This window comes from Temnothorax curvispinosus, unplaced genomic scaffold (assembly GCF_003070985.1).
Source record: "Temnothorax curvispinosus isolate PA1 unplaced genomic scaffold, ASM307098v1 QBEX01012237.1, whole genome shotgun sequence".
Classification (NCBI taxonomy): Eukaryota; Metazoa; Arthropoda; class Insecta; order Hymenoptera; family Formicidae; genus Temnothorax; species Temnothorax curvispinosus.
The window spans coordinates 3,567-24,150 of record NW_020222017.1 but is presented as its reverse complement, the minus strand read 5'-3'; the positions used below and the strand labels follow the sequence as shown (position 1 = coordinate 24,150).

Below are 20,584 nucleotides of genomic sequence, written 5' to 3'. Positions count from 1 at the left end.
TACGCGTAGCAAATAGTATATTTGAACTGATCAGCCAATAATCAGACTTATTTACTAGTTATTTACTATTTAATACGCGTATCAAGTGATCGATGTAAACTAGGTCATAAAGCGGGGAGCACACACTTCTGCACAACGCATAGATTGGTCTATTTCCTTATGCACATGTGTATGGACCAATCAATTTTCTTATGCTTACGCATTATACGTTGTGCAGAAGTGTGTGCTCCCCGCTTAAAATTACAGGAGCCATAAGTAGAAGGCAGAAGCCATATGCTCTCACCTCTCGCGTTCTCGTCAGTGTTGGTCTGGTTGGTCAGTGTTCAAATGTGTTTTAACATCGCAAGGCCACGTGCCGTGAACACGTGCATCAATATTTTCAACGTTCCAATACCGGGAAGAATCTAGAAGAGCAAAGATCGTTCTTCACTCGATCACGGACGTGAATTTGTCTCGTAATGGTCAGTATTAGCTTTACTAATTTATCAAGTAGCCGATTAAATATGATTTCGCCGATAGATGCAAGGCCGACATACCCCACCGTCTCCGCCCGAGGTGGGGAATCTCGACTCGGATGAGATGATTCTGGAAGTAGGCGACATCGAGGAGATCATTGACATGGACGACTCGATTTTCGAGAGCGAGGGTTCGTCCGGGAATGAAAACGAGGGTCCGCCGGTAGACGAGGATCACGCGCAGGCGGAGGACGACGACGCCGTGTGCGTCTTTCGCGGCCACACACCCAGTGAGAAAAAGCCCCCTTGATCTCCGTACGCGAGACCGATTGACACGTGAGACATTAATTATCTCTCTCTCTCTCTTCAAACCGACTTTCAGAGTTCACAGTGTTTTGCTGCTCGTTAAGCAAGAACGGCGAGCTGGCGGCGTCAGGGGACGAGAACGACAAGGCGTACCTCTGGAACGCCAACACGGGCGAGAGTATTTTCAGTACCGGCAACAGTCATGACGACAGTGTTATATTCGCTGAATTCAACTACAACGACAAGTATATTGCCACGGCCGACATGCGCGGCAAGATAAAGTTATGGAGGATAAGTGACAAGACCTGCATCTGGGAAACTACTTTATCGAACGACATTACTGTGAGTACTCTGAGCTAGCAATTATTAAAACTGTTCTTTATAGCTGTATATTTTTCGCACTTAAAATAAAATAGCTATTTAATCAGTCATCATATTATGGGAGAGAAAGAGGAAAGACAAGTATAAAAAAATCAGCTATAAAGAACAAATCAATTGTAGCTGATTTAAGCATAATCATTTACAGTAGGTTTATCAATAATTATTTTTTGTCTAGTGGATAAAGTGGCACCATTTCAGCGACGTCTTAATAGCAGGTGTCGTAACGGGGGAGGTTTATATGTTGAAGACACGAAATGATGATTGTAAAGTCTTTGCACACGGTACCGGTGATAGATCGGAGACCGGAGTAATTCTTCCGGATGGTACGATAATATATACTCTTTAAATTTCCTTAAAAGAACAGAACAATCTAAATCTAGTGTAAATCTTACAGGGAAACGTGCCGCAATAGGATATCAAAGTGGCACAATTCACGTAATAGATTTGAAGTCCAACACCGTATTGTCTACCACTCCTCGTGACCAAACACGATCACGCGGACATGCAAGCGCTATCATCGCTATTGACTGTCACGTGGATAATAATCTGTTGATTTCGGTGTCGCTGCAGAGCCAGACCATATTAAGCACAGCGCATAACGGCAAGGTAAGGGAAACTTCTGTAAATTTTCTTCAATATACATAGGAAAAGTAGTACCATTGTTTTTGTTTTCTCCTACATTTTTTGTACTTGAAGAAAGATGATTTCTGATAAAATTGTATAGGCTTTTGGTGTTGCCTATATAAAGATTGAAGTAGTGCTCGATTATTCAAGATTATTGCCAATTACCGATTTCTAACTTAAACCGATGGTGCTACAGCCCAAATTCTTGGCCTCCCGAAGGCTTCTCAATTAAGGTGAGGTTGTCAGCATCGCACCTTATCTTGGAGTAATTTTGCGAAATGTAAAATCTGTATATGGGATGAGGAATTGAACTCTCGAGATTCACTAACTACGAGTTCGCCGCTCTCGCGCGAAGCTACATCGGCATCCCGATTTATCGTTTAAGAATAACGCGTAATATCGTATTATTTTTCAGGTAATTTGTATACTTCAGGATTTGAATAGAAATGAAGCTGGCAATAATACGAATAATGTAGAAACCGCAGCTTTCTGTAAAGATCCTACATTCCCTGCTGCTGCAACTGGTACAGTCATGAGCGATATACAAGGAAAAATTTACATATGGGATATTTCTAAACAAGTATGCCTCTTTATATTTGTATCTAAAGTTTTCCTTCGAATACAAACGACAAGCTGTTCTAAGTTGCAATCCCCTTCAGATTCTTAGGCACGAGATGGAACAGGAAGGAGGTATCACAAAATTGGTTTGGATTAAGACGATATTGTTTACAGCAGGATTAGATGGTAAAGTAAGATGTTTTGACGCTAGAGCGGGTGAATGCCTTCGACAGTTCTCAGGACACAAAGCGGCTTTATATGACTTATGTATATCCAGGTAAACCTTTTATTTATTAGCAAGCAAATTGATGTACTAATTAATCTCGAAAGAAGGAGAAAATAGAACTATTATCGGAAAGATTCTGGATAGGTTAATTTCGATTAGTCATATATTAGTTTCGATAATACTTGTGCCAAAAAATAAACGTCTTTTCTATTTAAATTCGAACAGCTATCGTAATGTGTGTGTGTGTGTGTGTATCGGAGAATATCCATACCAATCACAAATTTAAATAAGTTTCGATTATTTTGCATTACATTCTCGAGCAATTAAACGTTCTGATAAATGAATGTTCTGATCTTTGATGACATTTTGAGGATGTGGCGTCATTCTATTTGCGAAATATCAAATTCTTGTTTATGAAATACATTTGATATCTTCTGCGGTATTTACCAATATATTTTGTAATTTTTCAGTGACGAGAAAAAAGCATTGACGGTTTCCGACGATAGTACCGCCAGGATCTTTGACATTTCGACAGTATGTTAATGTGACGCGAAATATAGACCATTAAAATATTCAAGGACTTATGTATATAGACATATGTATAAATTTACGTATATTTACAAAAGTATGATTTACACAAAATATATATCTCTGGTAAAACTATAGAAAAGAGGAATATGTTGAAATTAAATAATACGTTCATCTCCAGATCATCGGAGAATCACTTTTCTATGTTGCGTAATCTGCTTATACTTAAATTAAGAATAAAGTTTCATTATTTTCGTCTAATTATTCATGACAACTTGTCTCTGTACCATTCCGTGTCAAGCTGGTATCGCTTGTCTCTCCACACGAAATGTGTCGGCGCATTTCCCTCGCCGTTTTCAAAGTTGAACGAGGTGCTGAATTCGATAGCCAGATTGGACCTCACCAAGCCGATCCCACCCGCTTTCTCCGTCGCAGGGTGATACACTCTTCCTGTTTTTATGTTCATAAATAATCTTTGCGGCTCGAACGGCACCTACGGCAAATTCGACGGTGATTGTGCTATCAGTAAAACTGCTGACATGATAATTTTATTTTATATAGCTTCTGCGGAATTACCGTCAATAAGTCGTCTGCGTGCGCGTAACTGAACCAGTCCTCTTCCGCGCCAGTTTCCACGTTACGTTTCCGAATCACCTTTGTAAAGACCAACGGCAAGTCGTCGCATCTGACAAAGTTTCTCTCCACGCCGCAGACTGACAGGAACGGAAAGTCGTCCGTGTAACGTCCGGTAGTATTTTTCCTCAGGTGTTTGAAAAAGAACGCCAGGAATTTTTTATCTACGATAAATTCGACATATGAACGAGATGCTTCTTCAGTTAATGTAAATACTGTTACATACCTTTAAAGCAAGAGGTAAAGTTCCTTATGCGAACGTCATCCAGGAACAACTGTAACAGATTTTATGAAGTTATTCGTAAGACGTTTGTTCACTTATTAATGACAGGAGCTGAAGCTTAACCAGCAGATAAAACGAAAAATACCATGCCTTGATGGTCGACGTAATAGAAGTACTCTCGTACACGGGGCTGAGGAGATTGACCCTGAATATACGTCACATAACTTCCCTTGGGAGTCCTGGGCGAAGGAAGTCTTCGGCTTATCGCAAAGCCAGTGCGTATACAAAATATCGACGTCATTTCAATGGATATGAATTCAATAACTTGGAATTAGATCGCGATATAACCAAGGGGACTTCGAGCTCTCTTTTAAAGTAGACCTACTAAAATTTTTTTAAAGTAACGTAGATATAATTAGAAAATATTGCTTCCAATGACGCGTGTGTTGTGTAAATGAATTCGTAAATCATTACCTAAAGCTGCGTCTCTATCACAGTTTGACATCACCTTACGTCGCGTTGAATCAATTGTACATAATAAACAAGTTAAATTTTTTTATATATATTGATAAAATTATATGTATATGTAAGAATCTGCGAGCTCATCAAACATCAAATCTCGCAAGTATCGCCTGTCCATGTCATAGTTCCGTCGTAATTTTGCTGAATTATACAAATTCGCTTTGTTTATCGGCAAATTTATCTTTTCAATCACGTATTTCGCATTTTGACATAAAAAGTGCAACACAATCCAGTCTTATAATCAGCGAGTCCTAATTTTAGGTTAGTTTTTGCAGTCAAAGAGGAGGTTAGAAACGACGGTCGGTAACTGCGGTCGGTTCGCCTTGTAGCCGGTCGATAACGCGAACTGCTGTCATCTGACGAGGAGACGCAACGTCACCACGCGACCCTCTCTTGCGCACATAGAGCGAGAGAGAGAGAGAAAGAGAGAGAGACGGACAGAATAGTGACAGGTTCAAGAGATGAGATACCGATACCGGACGGCTGCGCGGAGGAGGTGGCACTCAAGGCACTGGCAGTTTCCCGAGTGAGAGAGGCGAGCGTTTGTCCGCGCTCTCGCGACCAGACAGCGTCGCGTTTCTTTTTCCACGTTCTCACCCCGGTGCGGCGGGGGAGCGACGACCACGGCGACGCGACGCGACGCGACACGACGTGACGACGTTGCGCGACGCCACGCGCCGCGGGTGCCCCGGTCGCGGAAGGCAAGAGGAGAAGAAGGCCGCCGCGCGAGAAGAGGAGGCTGTTGCCGTTGCTGCTGGTAAACATGTTACGTTCGCGCAACGGCGGCAGCGAGAGGAGAACGCACGTCGTGCGCCAACCGGGACCACGGACCGCCGTCGCTGCCAAATAAGTCCGCGCGCGCGGCGCGAATATGGCCTCGTCCACGAGGAGGTCCTGGAAGCTCCGTAAGATCGTCGTTCATGGGGAAAAACGTGTCCTGACACGCGCGAGCGCGCGCGCGCGCGTGATCTCTCACGCTCTCTCACGCTCTCACGCTCTCTTTTTCTCCTCCCGTCCTGTCCTTCCCCTCCGTGTCGCTCTTTCTCTCTCCGTTCCCTCCTCCGCGACGAGAATCCTGCTTTTCCACGAGGTCCCCGCGGGTAAACAGTCTCTGTTTACTCGCGCACTTGGCTCGCGGTTTCTTCCAATTATGGTTACATCTGGCTCAATCCGGGAATTTGTCCCGCGGCGAGAATGAGAAGTCACTTCTCCCACGGTGGCAGGAGCTGGATTGTAACGGAAAGAGAGTTTCTTACCTGTTTTTACGAATGAATAGCTTGTTGTAGGAATGACAATTCTATTTTTATTTAATATAATGCAGAGAAGGGTATTGAATTGATACTTGATGAAAATAAGATTGTGTCTCTTTAATTCTTTAATTTGAATGAAAGTTTCTGTTTATATATATTCAGCTCCAAATTAACATTTTCCAATTATGGTCGTAACTCACTTATTGATGATTTGGCATTTAGCCTAGAAAGCTACTTGGAAGAACAGAGGTTGACATTGAATTACCGATTCTTTAAGGAGAGACTTCTCATGCCCCTGGTTTCCCAAGCCTCAGTTGAGTCTCCCAGAAGCTAAATTAATCGATTCTATGAAATCAGGAATAAAGATAATTGATAAGAAGTTATAATTTGTTCTGGTAATGAAATCAAGAAATTTACAAGAAGTGGACTTATCAGTTTGGCTTCTGAGTGGCTCAGATAATTCTTATTTGTTGGTAAATGGACGATATTTTTTGTAGTTGAGCAAATTAATTTTTTTCTCTGACATAAATTAAAAAAGGAAATTATATAATCTCCATGTTCCCAGATAAATGGACATTGATGAAAACGATAGATTTATATTTGTTTGTTTTATTTATGTTAATGTGACGCAAAATATGCGATATAAGAGATGATAACTTTTATATCGCATTTCTTTCATCGCGTCAACACGGATAAACTAGCGTGCATACGTGAAATGGACGTGAAATGTATGCGCTTCTTTTTCTGGCACAGAGGAATTCGTCGCTCATACGCCGAACGTCAATTGCTTGGCGCTAGGCCACAAGTCGGGTCGTGTTCTGGTCACGGGCGGTGACGATAAAAAGGTGAACCTATGGGCCGTCGGGAAGCAGAACTGTATTATGGTAATTGTTACGCAATATAATGTCGTTTTCGTTTGCCGAATTCAACATTAAATACAGACGATTTGTACGACAAATACTTATCTCTATATAATTTTATATAAGGTACTACTTTAAGAGAAAGCTCTGAACATCAAGTACCTTGAACATTGTTATTAAATTCAAATTTGTTATTCAATTCAGATTGAAACTATTATGAGATTCATGCTCCTCGTCTTTTTTTTTTTTTTTAGAGCCTGAGTGGCCATACCACTCCCATAGGATGCGTCCGCTTCGGTCAAACGGAAGATCTCGTATGCGCTGGCTCGCAGACTGGCGCACTGAAGATTTGGGACTTGGAGCACGCCAAGCTGGCGCGAACGTTGACGGGACATAAATCCGGGATACGTTGCATGGACTTCCATCCTTACGGGGAGCTACTAGCGTCTGGGAGTTTGGACACGGCGATTAAACTGTGGGATATCCGTAGGAAAGGCTGCATTTTTACGTATAAGGGGCACAACATGACTGTGAATAGTTTAAAATTCAGTCCCGATGGGCAGTGGATCGCCAGCGCTGGGGAGGAAGGAATGGTCAAGGTGAGTCAGAATTCTTTCCTAGAATTGTATCGAAAGGAAAATGTATTTTTATCACGTCTTATCTTACCGTTAAGCATTCTTATCATCTTGTATATTACAACATTTTTATTCTTTTGTTCTATGCTATTTTTATATGTGAGATAAAAAACATTGATCTTCATGTTACTTTTAAATTAGCTGTGGGACCTAAAGGCCGGTAGACAACTAAGGGAATTTTCAGAACACAGAGGGCCGGCCACAACTGTCGAATTTCATCCGCACGAATTCCTATTAGCCAGCGGTAGCGCCGACAGAACGGTCCACTTCTGGGACTTAGAGTCGTTTCAGCTCGTATCTTCCACGGAACAGAGTCATTCTTCGGCCATCCGGTGAGCCAGAACAACGATAATCCTACAAAATGTATCGTCCCCGATCACCATGCTAATTTTTTTTCGTTATTGCGCTGTTTTAGGTGCCTGTATTTTAGTCAAGGCGGAGAATGCCTGTTCGCCGGTAGCCACGACGTTTTAAAGGTTTACGGCTGGGAACCGGGTAGGACCCTGGATACGATACCGACCGGCTGGGGAAAAGTCCAGGACATAGCCGTAGCTCAAAATCAATTGGTAGGACGAAACGCTAGGTTTTAAACTCTCGAATATGTTCATTCGGTGTCGTTTTTGTTAAGACATAAAATTGTTTCAGATCGGCGCGAGTTTTCATACCGCGAATGTCGTTCTGTACGTGTGCGATTTGAAAAAAATCGCACCTCTGGGAGGAATATCCGCTGTGAGCTCGCCGTTCAGTCATGGAAATTCTCTGAGAAAGAGCTTCTCCAGGGAACGACCGATCGGGTTGAAGAAACATACGTAGGTTTTTTTCTCTCTGCGAATTTAATTTTAACGCCAGATTTCTAACATTGATCGCCGTAACGTGCATATGTACGCATTTACAGATTGGACGTACGAACGATAGAAGAGGCGGATAAATCTGGCACCGATCCGGAGGACGAGACCACTTACGCGGACATACCCAACGTAACAACAGAGTATAGGGACATTTTTCAGCCGAGTAGGGCGTGTAAGTGATTTGCTACATCCGCCTTGTAATGTCTCATTGTTCACCGAGTGTGCGTGTGTGTGTGACAAAAATTCCAGTCTAACATCTAACCCAATTCCTCGCAATCACCTCGCGAACGCACACACGACATATCAAACACGTCTAAATGTGAATGCAAACGCTGTATAGTTTGTGAATGAGCATGCCGCGCATGATATGTTGCAGTGTCTCGCACACCACCTCCTGAATCCCTCGAGGCTTTCCAGGAGCCTCATGACATAGGTGAGTTTCAATAACCTTTGCACGGATTGCGTTTTACTAAATTATCATTTAAGTTTTGGAACGAAATTTTTGCTACAACGGCATTGGAATCTTTCCAATGTATCAAATATTAATATAGTATAAGATATTCAATTCAAATCTTGGTATGATGCATGCTAAAATACGAATTTCAACAAAGTTGAATAATATGTAGAGAAGTCTTTTTTATTTATAAATTTAATTTGCAAATCTAATAGTTTTAATTAGGCGAGCGCAATCTTTTCTTAGATTTTTGTTCTTTGAGTGATTACTATTATTTTACTTCTAAAAGATTCTTAAATAAGTTCTCTTAGAAAAAAAGGACGAATATAGTAGATTGTCAATCTATTATAGATCCGGCGCAGCCGCAGATACTGCAAAATCTCTCTACCTCAATGTCGAACCTGAACCTGAACACGATGGAGCGCGAGGAGGTGCCGTCGATGCCATCCCCCTCTTCGCCGTCTCCACCGGCACCCACGTTATCCGTGACAAAGCCGGTACCGGTGCGTGTTCAGCCGATCAAGTCCTCGCCACCGGTACAGAGGAACACGATCACGTCGACGAGCCAAATCAGGGCGAATCTACAGGCGAACAATGGTCTGAATCAACGAGCGTCCAAAAATTTCGCATCAATACCGCCGTTGCGGCAGAACATCACGCCACTTCCAGGGAAAAGGGTGGCCGCTAACGAACAAACGCTGACGGCACCGACTCATCCCTTAGGACCGCAAAGGTCGAACTCAACTCTGACACCGCGTGTTGCGCCGATGGCCGCGGTAATTCCTGTGATGGACGACGGCAAGTTGAAGAACAGAGTACCCAGCCCAGATTCTCCGAAGCACTTCCTAAAGAGGCAGAGCAGCAGGGACGGGGAGCAGGGATACGAAAGCGACTATCCTGTACAGTAAGTACCTCTATTGCTATTGCTTTATTGTAATAATAATGACAATAAAGATATATTCTCTTTAAATATACAAATTATGGGAAATAAATTAAATCGTAAATATCAATGAGCGCAATATAAATGTTTACCAAGTTACATTTCTTAACCAGGCGTAAATGTTTTTCTCAGATTGCAATCTTTAAAAATAAATAATTTTTTTTACTGAAAAATGTAGAATATATTTATCATAATGCTTATAAAATTAATTAGTTAAGATTGAAAGTTAATTGTACTAGAAAATCGTTGTATTCTATAACGATTATGTGACTCAAGATGGCTTCTCTATTGCAGAATTAATAATATAAGACATAGTCCCTCGGATCCTGCGTTGAACAGGCCGAACACAGCGCAGTCGAGGTCGACGTCGCTCAACCGAAATTTTGTTACCTCAACCGCGCTGTCGGCGCGTAACGCCTCCACAACCACGTCTACAAGGAAGCTACTTAATAAGGCTCAAGTCCCACCGAATCCCAAGGTTGACATACGCGTCTCGCAGATAAGGACCAACGTCGAAGATGCAGAGAAGGAGGAATTGGTACCGATGAGTGCCGACAAGCCTTACGGCTTGGACGTGGAAAATTTCTTACCGGTAGGTAATCCTGTCATTTCCACAAATTCGTGCGAATTTACAAAATTAATAATAAATTCTCTACTTTATATAGAGTTAGAAAGTTCTTAAACTTTAATTCTTTTATTTATGTTTTATAGCATAGTTACACCGGTTCTACGGCGTTGGGCTATCCTCAGATGGGCGTACTGACGGAAATGTCTGAGGCCGAGGTTTTGAACAGTATGATGCGCAGCCACGATTCGATGATGGCGGTACTTAAGAGTCGGCATCGCTCATTACAAATAATATATTCACTCTGGCACAATAAAGATCTTAAGGTAGTCGTCCATCTGACTCTGCGTAGAAACGTACGAGCTCGTTAAGGGAAAAAAATGTAAATGTAATATTGATTTCAGGCCGCGGTGGAATCTGCAGTCGCGATGAATGACCTGGCGGTCATCGTGGATCTTCTGGGTATTATCACATTAAAACCGTATGTAGCCTTATCAATCCAGTAATTTCAGTTAACATGGCGAGTATTTGGTTTTATAATTGTCTCTTTTTATTTCTGTTCGCAGAGCGATGTGGAACTTGGACCTGTGCAATTCCTTATTGGGTCCCATCAGCGATCTCTTTCAGAGTAAATATGAGATGTAAGTATGAAATATTCTGCTTTACATTTTCTTATTAATATTTCCTAAGAAACATACCGATGTCCTCGAATTAATCTATCGCGTTACTATCGTTTATAGCTGAACTTAATTATTTTGCAAGTGATGTGTATCGTTTTTTTTTTTTTAATGTAGTCTTATTTCTTTTGTCGGAATATTTCTTGCAAGTTCGCCGTGTTTCCAGATCGATTTGCTTCACAATTAGTGTCACATTTGCATTCTCGTCCGATTGCAATGCGCGTCTGCGTCTCATTGTCGCATCACGCGTGTATATTTAGAGATGACACGGTGAATATGCATCGCTCTTCGCGGCACGCTTTGCATCTATTATCGACTAAGATTACTTCACCTTCAATGGCGAAATGTTCCGCGCGGCATTTGTGTATTGGAAAATGGAGACACCCCTTCCGAGAGGGTTTCTCTCGCGTCCCTCGTGTTAGAAGGGGGTGCTGCGAGGTCCGGGGCCGCACTATGGGAATGGCTAATTTGCTGAAGCGGGGAAATCCGAGGCGAGCGTTAGGGCGGTGTGCGAAATTAGCCGAGACAATGGGAGATAGCGGCAGATGCAAATTCGACGAGACGACGGATCCGATCCTCCGTGTCGCTCGCCATGTTATATTGTTCGCGAAACGAATTGAAATCTGAAGTGCCGCCACGCTCGCATATGCCGGCACAGCGCGATGACAGTGGACAGGACGACCAAGTGTCATCTTCAACACCGAACTGTCGTCACCGATCAAAATTTGTCGAGAGTTAGACGCACGTCGAGGGAATAACGCGTAACAAAATTCAGATGAGCAAGTCTAGAGAAAGAAATTTTTTATAATACGAAATTTTCTAAAATTTAGAAAAAGACTTTGAATCTAGAAAATTTCGTAAATTTAGGTTCCTAGATCTGGGAAATTATTTGAACTAGAAAGATTAGAGCAGCTGACTTTTTCTTCGCGACGATGTACGCCGAGCGGTCTATTATTGAAGTAATGATAAAAGTTTTATCATAACTACGTTTAGCAAAGGGAGATATTTCATTCGAGGTAAAGTTTTATATTACCGTTACGTCCCATAACTACAAATTTAAACGGTTTCTCGTCAGATACGCGCCACTTCCTGACCATTCGACTATAAATCCGAGTGAGGAGGAGGGGGCTTGTCTTTTACGTTCGTTTGACGTACGAAAGTGGGCGATTAACCGACTGCCCTCAGTTCCAAGCTGTTGCTTTGTCGTGACGAAGAACGACTGTTTCCTTCCGCGTTTTATTGTGGGCTACCATTACTCACCCTCAGCCTTTATTCCTCGCGCACGTGTTGCCTCGCAAGAATCTGCCCTCTCATTATCAGGATATATAATGATCTGCGATCACTCATGTGGATTTTAGAAGCCTAATTATAATTTAATTTTGCGTTAAATTTTCATCAAAATATTTTATATAGAAGTTAGTTTATTTATCTGGTTTATTTATCTCTATTTAAAAAGTTAGCATGGCATTATTTTGATCTGACTAATTTTACATACTTGTTAATTATATATTTTTAAATTTATTATAATATATAAATATATATCATTAGATTTTTATTGTATTTTATTATTAGCGAATAATAATATTTCTCACAAATTTTTATTTTTTGTCAGAAAAATTGACGCTACAATCTTCTTATGCTACAATCAATTTTTTACACCTGCAATCTCGATCCGATCGGACCGCAAATCATTTTTATATTGATTTAACGATTAATTAGTCGTATCGAGCAGCAGATCGGTCGTGCAACTTCCGATGAACCTGTAAGGGTTTCCCCAAAATTAGGCTTCGATCGAACACCAAATGCTCTAACGAGTTTCCCGTTTCTTCTCTTTCCATCTATCTTGGGACCCTTGTCTTCTCCTGTCAAGTTGTATATGTATTTGTTACACAGCGGGTAATTATACAGTATAACGTTAGGTTTAATTTGTCTCATTGTGTTCGCTCATCATTACAAAATAACAGTAATTTAGTTTGAGTAACTTCTCAATTATCACCCTGTATATTGTCTTGCTAATTGTAATTTAAATTTTTCCGAGAACTTGAGATTATATCTGAAAGAATTTTTTATAATTTCTAGTTTGCAAATATCTTTAGACTATTAAAAAAAAAAGAAAAGACTTCTGCGACAGTTTGATTTCAGAAAATAAGCTGTTGTGTTAATTGGACCACTCGTGCCGATTGCCTGGAGTAATTTCAGTGAACCGGTTAATAGCAGTCGCGTATTAGCATCCCGCGCGTATGTATTTAATACCGTGAAAAGTGAATTCAAACTAATTATCCGCCGCTCAGCAGCTGTCGTTCGCAGTCACTCGTAATAGCGAGGTCGTCGAGCCATTTGTTAGTACCTGCCATTCTCTGCTCGGAAATTATATAATTATATTTAATATATATATATATACATAATCGTAATAAGTTTATAATATATAATAAGTTTATGCAATATAATTGTATAAGCTTTAACAATGGGATATATTATCTTGTTAACTTATTGTTAGTCTTTATCTGAAAATTTTTACGACTACTTTACTACTTAATTATTTCAGTATTTAACGTGAAAAAAATTATTCTTAACATAATTTTCCATCTAATTATCATGCAGGAATAATCAATTCTGAAAATTGTTATTTTAGTGAAAAAATATTTCTAAGATACACACAGTAGAATATATAGCAAAACGGAAACAAGGAAAACTCGGTATGTTTGTTTGTTGGATTCGCACATTTCGAGGAGCGATAGCATTTTGTACTGTGAAATTGACAACGCGGTGACAAATATACACATCTTGGACGACTTATTATGTAAAGTGGCGGTTTGCATATAGTCGTTTGCTCGCTCATTTTCACGGCTCGTTCGTCGCGGCTTTTCGTCCTGGACCCGATGCTTCGTGAGAAAAAAAAAGGGATCGTCGGCCAGAATGTCTAGACGCGTGTCACGTGTCAGGGGAAGGGCTCGCGCCCCGCCCGATCGTTTTCCAATTTCGCGATCGCTTCTCGCACCCCCTTCAACGCCTATCTCCATCCCTATATAGATCACCGCTGATTCCGAAAAGAAAACGCGTTTCTTGCTGATGTAAAACGTTGGAAATTATTTGGCAAAGTATAGGAGGATTATTGAGCTCATAAAGAATATTGCGAAATTTAAGTTAATGAGATTCTGCAGCTAGGAACTTATTTCCCTATTTTATTCTCAAGAAGAAGAAGGATTAAAAAATTATTTTTTTTTATATTCAACGATGCTTAAATTATTATATCTAAATCAATTAATTATTATTTTAAATATTAGGTGATTTTACTTGAAAAGTCCATGAAAAGACGCTTGTCTCGAGGCCTACTCGACTATTCTCGTATCGGTTTCACATTTTGTTACAAATTGCATAAAATTTGAATTGCCGTAACTGGTGTACGGTGCATTACACGGGGTATTGTCGATCGGCGTCGCGCGCGTTGCATTCATGAGACCGTTTGCGATTCGTCTCGCCGATTCAAACGGGAGCTCGAACCCTTTATCGCCCGTCCGTCCGAAAGCGAGAGCGTGCTGAATCGTGCAGGCAAGCCTTCCGTGCCTTTCGTTATTTATTGGCGTCGTTAGCAGGCCTAATAACGCCCGTTTTACCGAACGGACCAGGCGTGACCAGACCAATGTTGGGAGACGGGCTTCCATTCTCATTCCACGATTGTTTTTATCCTGAACGCCCAAGTTATTCCTAGACGAACGAGTTATAAATTGCATAATATGGAATCTCGCTCGTTTCATTCATTTCTTATAATTAAAATAGCTGAAATATATGTAATATATACATATAATTAATTTATTACGTAATTTATTTCTCAGTTCATTTATAGTTTATATATAATTTGTTTTAATGTTAGACGTATTTCAAGTTTTAACAGAGACATATAGGTAGACACAAGTGATAAATCATTTGATCAAATTTAATAAGTTTAATTGGATTAATTAGACGCAAAAATATTGTTCTTCAATCTGCATGTGTATAAATAATCTTGAAAATTTAAGATTAATCCGTATGATATATATAATTTATCTATTATTATTAAATATATTATATTTTGCCAAAATTGTTTGTTTCAGGTATATAACTGTAGCTTGCTCGGCATTGAGACTTATTCTTCGTAATTTCGCCCCAGTGATAAAGTCCAATGTGGAGGCACCCCTTCACACAATCGGCGTCGACGTGTCGCGAGAGGAACGGTGAGTTCTTTACTATATATTTTACTATGCTAGATATCTAGGTATTTTTGTTCGAATAATTTGCTTCCCCTGATTTTATTAGCGAGAAGAAAATATACTCAAGTATCGTATTATACTTAATAATGCTAAGAAAAATAAGATAATATTTTCTGAATGCGAGGTAACATCGTTGTCACTCTGTCTTCGGCGCGGAAACTTAACGAGCGGTTTCTCTTCTTCTCTTTCCAGGTATCACAAGTGCCTTTCCTGCTACGAGAAGCTTTCGGCGATACGGGCAGTCCTGCTAAAGAAGCAATCGACGCCCGGCAAACTCGGCGCCTCGTTCCGCGAACTGGCCGTGCTCATCAGGAGCCTCGAGTGACCTCGAGAGCGGCGTTGTCTGAGACCCTCGTGAATTCGACCGCCAGTATCGTCGGTCGACGACCGACGTCGGTTTCCTCCCGATGATCATCGGCCCAGCAGTGACGAAACGAAGGCCGCGTTGTGGCCGCCAAATGGAAGCGAGACAAACTCTGTCGAGGAGTAGCAACAAGATCACGATATACCGTTGAGGAAACGTTCGTGAAAATACGTGGCTCGTGAAGTTTCCTACTGCTGTCGATTTCTTCCGTCGTCCTCGGTCGATCCACTTGCCATCACCTTCTCCTTGTCGTTGTCATCTCCGCAGTCGCGCACCGATTCTCAAAGAAAGTGAACAAAATTGCGAGACGTTCGTTACTTAGTTGCTGAACGGTAACAAGTCATCATAGATGAAAAAAAAAGAAAGAGGGAGCGTCAGTGAAGGCAAGGAAAGAAATCTAAATGAAGAAAAGTTTGCGGAGTTAAATGAGAGGCGGGTGAAAGCGAGGAAAGACACATTGTCGCCAAACATATCTAATATTATACTGAAACATCAGGATTAAATCAATTTTATCAGTTTAAAAAAACCATGGTTCTTTAAAGATATTTTTAGGATTTTTTCTCTCTGATCTTTTTAAGTCGAAATCGGTTAAGTTTGAATTGTTGTTAGGAAGTCTAGGAATATATTCATGTTATTAACATGATATTTTTAAAACAATAAAAGCACATATCGGAGTCTTTAAAGAACAAATTAAATTAAGTGGAATGACCCGCGTGAGAAAAGTATTAAAATTAAACGCGCTTTTTCTATTGGGAGTATTCGTATCTCTACGCGCGTCAATTAACAAGATCTTTAATTCTAAAAACAAAGCAATAACTAAACAAGAATAAGAAATGGATTCGCCAAATCCCGATGCATCAGTATACCGATTTCCGATTCGCAGATAGAAATTAGCTGGGAAATGTTCCGAACGAGCGTCGATTCGTTCGGGCAGCACAAAATAAAGTCTCGCTGAACGATGTTTTGCGCCTTTCTTGCCACAGGTCACACACTATTATCGAACATTTCGGCTGGAATCAGTCTAAAGTCCGTGGAGACGATAATTAATGCGACTAAGCGAATAACGAAGTGTAACGTAGCATGTAACGGACCTTTCTTAGCGTATGAGAGAGATTGTATTTTTGCAAGAGGTATTTACGTCCGTTTACTAATAAAACAATCCTAACGTAGATACCTTGACCCCACGGAGAGACAAAATCGTAAAATGTAAGATGCGAGAGGGCCTAAGTGAGAGCTTGTACGCGCCTAGAAGAACGGAAAGGGTCGAGAATTGGAACGGGAAAAGCGCGTATCGACGAACGTTCGTTTTTTATATTCACGTTTAAATTATTTTTTTTACAATAGCGCCCGTGACATCATGAACTGCATTTTGTCCCGACGTTTTGTGATTGCCTAATATTTCACAGAGTTAAATACAAAAACGTGTCGTTGATGAAGCGTCGATGCGGTGCCGCTATTATATACGCACCATATAAAGGTGCATTTTTAAGGATTTTCAAACAATTTTTTATACTCTATTTTTGTCGCCGAATGAATATTTTTAATTAGCACGCGGAAGATGGAGGAGCAACAATAAATCCCTGGAGACAATACGCGCCTGTTTTGTAAGATAGTTTTCGTCTGGTTTTGCGATCATTTTGCGTTTTGCCGTTTTGCGATTTCGCCGTGTTTCGTCGTGACAAATTGAAAGGCGGTGATTGCGCGACAAGATCGAGCAGTATTAATTTGAAAGCGTTGCATTCATAGTATTGCAACGTAAAAGAAGAGCAATGTAGATTTTCATATTTTACGCGCACGGCCTTGCAACGAAAATTGGATCAGTATTATCCAAGATAGTGTTTATCGCGGAAGTATTTTTTATATGGAACTATTTGTCATATTCCTGCGCATTTAGCGCCAAACTGTGGCTCTTGTAGTTCTGAGTCCTAACCGCCTAACGTAATGAAAATCTGTTCCGCGAAATATTTTTGGAATTCAATTTGCGACGAGGATTAACGTCACTCGCTGCCTTTCAATCTTGTCGCGACGATTTTTTCCGTATCACAATTTTTAATATTTAAAAATAGGTGATAAATTAGAAGAGATTGAGGCAAGATAATTGTGGCTGGAGGCGCTCTTCGCGTGCTTGTTCTTTTTTGTTATCGTCGTCGTGATAGTTAATCTTTTACTGCTGATTCTATGTTTTATTTAAATCGTTAATTAAGTCGATCACGTCTTCTGTTAATTAAGTCGATCGTTCAGCTTTTCCTTCCAACGTAACGAGAGGCGATCCTGATATTGCTGCCAATAGAGGATTATTTATTACATATAGTGCAATACTCGATCGTGCGATCGTCCTCCGCATAGCAAGACCTGCATTTTCGCGTTTTCTCGTCCTCGAGGAAAAGGACACCGTGCGTTGCACAAATGAGAGGGCGAAGCCCAAGAGATATAGGTATTACAACTTTAACAGTTGCCTCGAAGTATTATGTAATAAAGCGTACAACTCTTTCGTTAATTTTACGTCTCACGTGTTATTTCTTTTTTTTTTCTTTTTTTGTACAGCGCGTTGCTACCACATACCTCCGCAACCATGTTCTGCCCCGACTTTTCACGTTGGAAAAGAATTTCCGTTATAAATCGACGAAAATGTAAATCGTTATGTTAAAGAAAATAGAATCGTTTCGATTCACTAGTGACGCTAGAATAAATTAGAAAAATAATCCCTGCGCAAAAAGCAGAAGTCAAAGGAAACGGACAGAATTCGAGATAAATATAAAACGAATTAAATTATTAAGGTTTGAAAGAAAATTCACTATTTTTCACGAACGAAGAATTTGACGACGAGAACTGCGAAAGGAGATTTGTTTTCTATTTTTATACGGGTAGATTCTCATATTCATCTTCTCGATATTTTCGCGTTGTCCTCGGGTCGCGAGATACGAAATCACTTTGCTCACGCTTAGAGCCATCTGACAGCACTCTTAACACGGATAGACTTTCGCGAATTGCAATTGCAGTCTGCCAAGCGTTTTCGCGGAATGACGAGGGAAGAGGAGCTCAAGCCTCCAACCGGATGGCCTAATCGCCTTCGAAACGGGGGTAAAAAAATTACGAGGATACTCGTTGTCCGTTCCGTCCAACTTATTTTTGTAAGGGAGTGAGAAAGGGAGAGAGAGTGAGAGAGAAAAAATACGAGAAAGAGAGAGAATGCGTCCTGCGTGCGTGTGTCCTTCGAATGCTCCTGTAATTTATCGTCCTGTAACTTATCGCTCCGATTTTAGCTTAAGCTTACGCTCATACGTTGCGTGATATCGATCGTGATTCACGATCTCACGAGCGAGGAACGTCTCGAGCGTGTAACTTTGCTCCAAGTTGCGCCGGTAATCGTTGTATCACCCGATATAATCCCAAACGTGGAATTTGCGTTTCGCAAATCCATCTCGAACCATCTTACTTTTACTAGATGTTACTTTTACTAGATAACAAATTTTATTACTGTTTTACTGATACACGTTAGTCTACTGCGCGTTATCGCTGTTTTTATTTTAACATTCTCGATTTTTATTTGCGCCGCCGCCGATTGTGTTGTTTAACCGGGAGTATAATAAATTGTGTTATTTATTCTATCCCTTGTCTTTTTCTTTTATATTTCCTTTATCATTTTAGACACGATGGACATTCGTGACACATTACACGATGCGGAATATATTATCGAAGACGAATTGGCAGATTTAATGTTGGTGTCGCGTTCGCGAAGTATGAGCGTCGGCTGTGTTAAAGATATTTCATTGAAGATATACCTCTATCTATTTCACGAAAAAAAACTGGCTTATAACAATTTTCAATGATAAATATATATTAAGAATTATATATCATATTTTAATTATATATATTATAATTCTTAATATGAATATAATTTTGGGATGCGATTTTAAGCGATGGACGAGTACTTTTTTGATATCGACATTGTAAATATACTTCATTCTATAGGAATTCCATCTATTTTGTACTCGCCCAAGATGTTGCAATATTTATAATCACGTTTGTCGCCTGTCATTTACGTAGAAAATGTGCGATCTTCGTTTTCATATTGCAGAGACGAATTCAGCGATTAATTCTTCGCTGTTCTATAGTTGATATTAACAAATATAGTTCCGCTCGACGAACTGGGACGAATATCCCGCGACTGTAAATCTTTTGTAAATTGGAACACGCGGAGAAGAAGGATTACAAAAGGGAGTCCTTCGGTCCGCTTTGCTGTATATTTTTTGCCTGTTTTAATTTCACTCAATGAGATCCGCTTCAATGTTTAGAATATATACGTTGTACATATAATCAAACTTCGTTTGTAACTGCGGTCTAATTGACGTGAACGGACTCGTCATTAATTGTCTTGCGATTGATAAATAGGCAGGTCGTCCAGAAAGGAATGATTTGTCGAACTTCGCACACAACTGCCTTAACAATTATCCAGAGATTCCTTCTTTTTACCTGTGCCGATTGCGTGTTAATCAACTCTATAAGCCGTTAAGTCCGTCATCCTGTTCGCAGCCGTATGCGCGCTAATTGCAATAATAGTACTCTTTGACAAAAAAATTCGTGTCGTCTATTTTACACCTCTTTTTCCGTCTTTCTAGATTTTTTTTAAACAAAAAGTGTTTCCTTTTCGACAATTTTGCTAATGACATTTTTTGGATCATCGTGGTTATCTATCGGCGAAATTTTTTTATGGATCGAAGAAGTCGATAATCCGATCTCATCCATCAACGCCAGGCTTTCTTTTTATCGCGTTCGCTTATCCCGTGTAAAAAAGTCGCGAGGTCGGACTATCTGTATTTGCATCGGCGCTCTGCCCTACCCTTTAAAGCTCGATTTTTGTCAATCAATCTTGTTCCTTCACGTAATCGCGAATGTGACAATTGCGAGGTAGAAAAATGTATTCTGTATTTAATTTTCTTTGTTCAAAAACAAACCGCACAATCTTGCAGAAAACTAAGAACGCCTAAAATAACACTGAAGGTATAAGACTACCTTCTGATAGAATTAATTTTTATGAATATACATCTTTCGACTTACTTGTGCATGATTTTTTTCTATGATATAAATAATTTGGAGATAATATATAATAAAGGTAAATGTTTAGTATAAAGCTCTCCCCTCCGATTTTCTTACAACTTTGTAAAATTGTTTATTTCTGTGTGTAAAAAACATTCTGAGAAGGAAAATCGTCGCTCAGGTCTCGTTTTTTTTAAATTTAATTTCAAAGTTTTGATGTCGATAAGGTAGGAACAATTAGAAGAGCGTTT

General features: G+C 40.2%; 3 protein-coding genes across 4 annotated transcripts; 2 read left to right on the top strand and 1 right to left on the bottom strand.

Annotated features, from left to right (window-relative positions):
• The first annotated feature begins 228 nt into the window (after positions 1-228).
• On the top strand, positions 229-3,128 carry LOC112462323 (angio-associated migratory cell protein-like). The gene is made up of 8 exons (XM_025028043.1): positions 229-461; positions 520-745; positions 838-1,103; positions 1,318-1,465; positions 1,537-1,748; positions 2,182-2,346; positions 2,426-2,601; positions 3,021-3,128. The coding sequence occupies exons 1-8, from the start codon at positions 459-461 to the stop codon at positions 3,091-3,093; spliced, it is 1,269 nt and encodes a 422-aa protein (XP_024883811.1). The 5' UTR covers positions 229-458; the 3' UTR covers positions 3,094-3,128.
• A 189-nt stretch (positions 3,129-3,317) lies between these two features.
• Positions 3,318-4,802, bottom strand: LOC112462324 (UPF0598 protein CG30010-like). Its single transcript, XM_025028044.1, has 5 exons — positions 4,409-4,802; positions 4,080-4,318; positions 3,938-3,986; positions 3,655-3,875; positions 3,318-3,571 (listed from the first exon to the last, which is right to left on the bottom strand). Exons 2-5 carry the CDS (start codon positions 4,233-4,235, stop codon positions 3,344-3,346), a joined length of 654 nt encoding a protein of 217 aa, XP_024883812.1. The 5' UTR covers positions 4,236-4,318; positions 4,409-4,802; the 3' UTR covers positions 3,318-3,343.
• Positions 4,803-5,157: 355 nt separating this feature from the next.
• On the top strand, positions 5,158-18,904 carry LOC112462322 (katanin p80 WD40 repeat-containing subunit B1-like). Of its 2 annotated transcripts, XM_025028041.1 has the most exons (15): positions 5,158-5,361; positions 6,460-6,590; positions 6,821-7,165; positions 7,343-7,533; positions 7,617-7,767; positions 7,847-8,010; positions 8,097-8,221; positions 8,426-8,482; positions 8,855-9,407; positions 9,738-10,035; positions 10,155-10,334; positions 10,413-10,489; positions 10,575-10,649; positions 14,777-14,896; positions 15,125-18,904. In XM_025028041.1, the coding sequence occupies exons 1-15, from the start codon at positions 5,328-5,330 to the stop codon at positions 15,255-15,257; spliced, it is 2,634 nt and encodes an 877-aa protein (XP_024883809.1). In that variant the 5' UTR covers positions 5,158-5,327; the 3' UTR covers positions 15,258-18,904. The 2 variants fall into 2 exon arrangements, with proteins under 2 accessions (XP_024883809.1, XP_024883810.1); XM_025028042.1 differs by lacking the exon at positions 8,426-8,482.
• Positions 18,905-20,584: the final 1,680 nt, after the last annotated feature.

Coding starts and splice junctions, on each gene's coding strand:
- LOC112462323 (XM_025028043.1), top strand. Junction 746..837: donor CTTTCGCGGCCACACACCCA/GTGAGAAAAAGC, acceptor ACCGACTTTCAG/AGTTCACAGTGTTTTGCTGC. Junction 2,347..2,425: donor TATGGGATATTTCTAAACAA/GTATGCCTCTTT, acceptor AATCCCCTTCAG/ATTCTTAGGCACGAGATGGA.
- LOC112462324 (XM_025028044.1), bottom strand. CDS start 4,235: ATGACGTCGATATTTTGTATACGCACTGGCTTTGCGATAAGCCGAAGA. Junction 3,987..4,079: donor ACGTCGACCATCAAGGCATG/GTATTTTTCGTT, acceptor AATCTGTTACAG/TTGTTCCTGGATGACGTTCG. Junction 3,876..3,937: donor CTTTACCTCTTGCTTTAAAG/GTATGTAACAGT, acceptor AATTTATCGTAG/ATAAAAAATTCCTGGCGTTC.
- LOC112462322 (XM_025028041.1), top strand. CDS start 5,328: ATGGCCTCGTCCACGAGGAGGTCCTGGAAGCTCC. Junction 7,768..7,846: donor CCGTAGCTCAAAATCAATTG/GTAGGACGAAAC, acceptor AAATTGTTTCAG/ATCGGCGCGAGTTTTCATAC. Junction 10,650..14,776: donor TTTCAGAGTAAATATGAGAT/GTAAGTATGAAA, acceptor TGTTTGTTTCAG/GTATATAACTGTAGCTTGCT.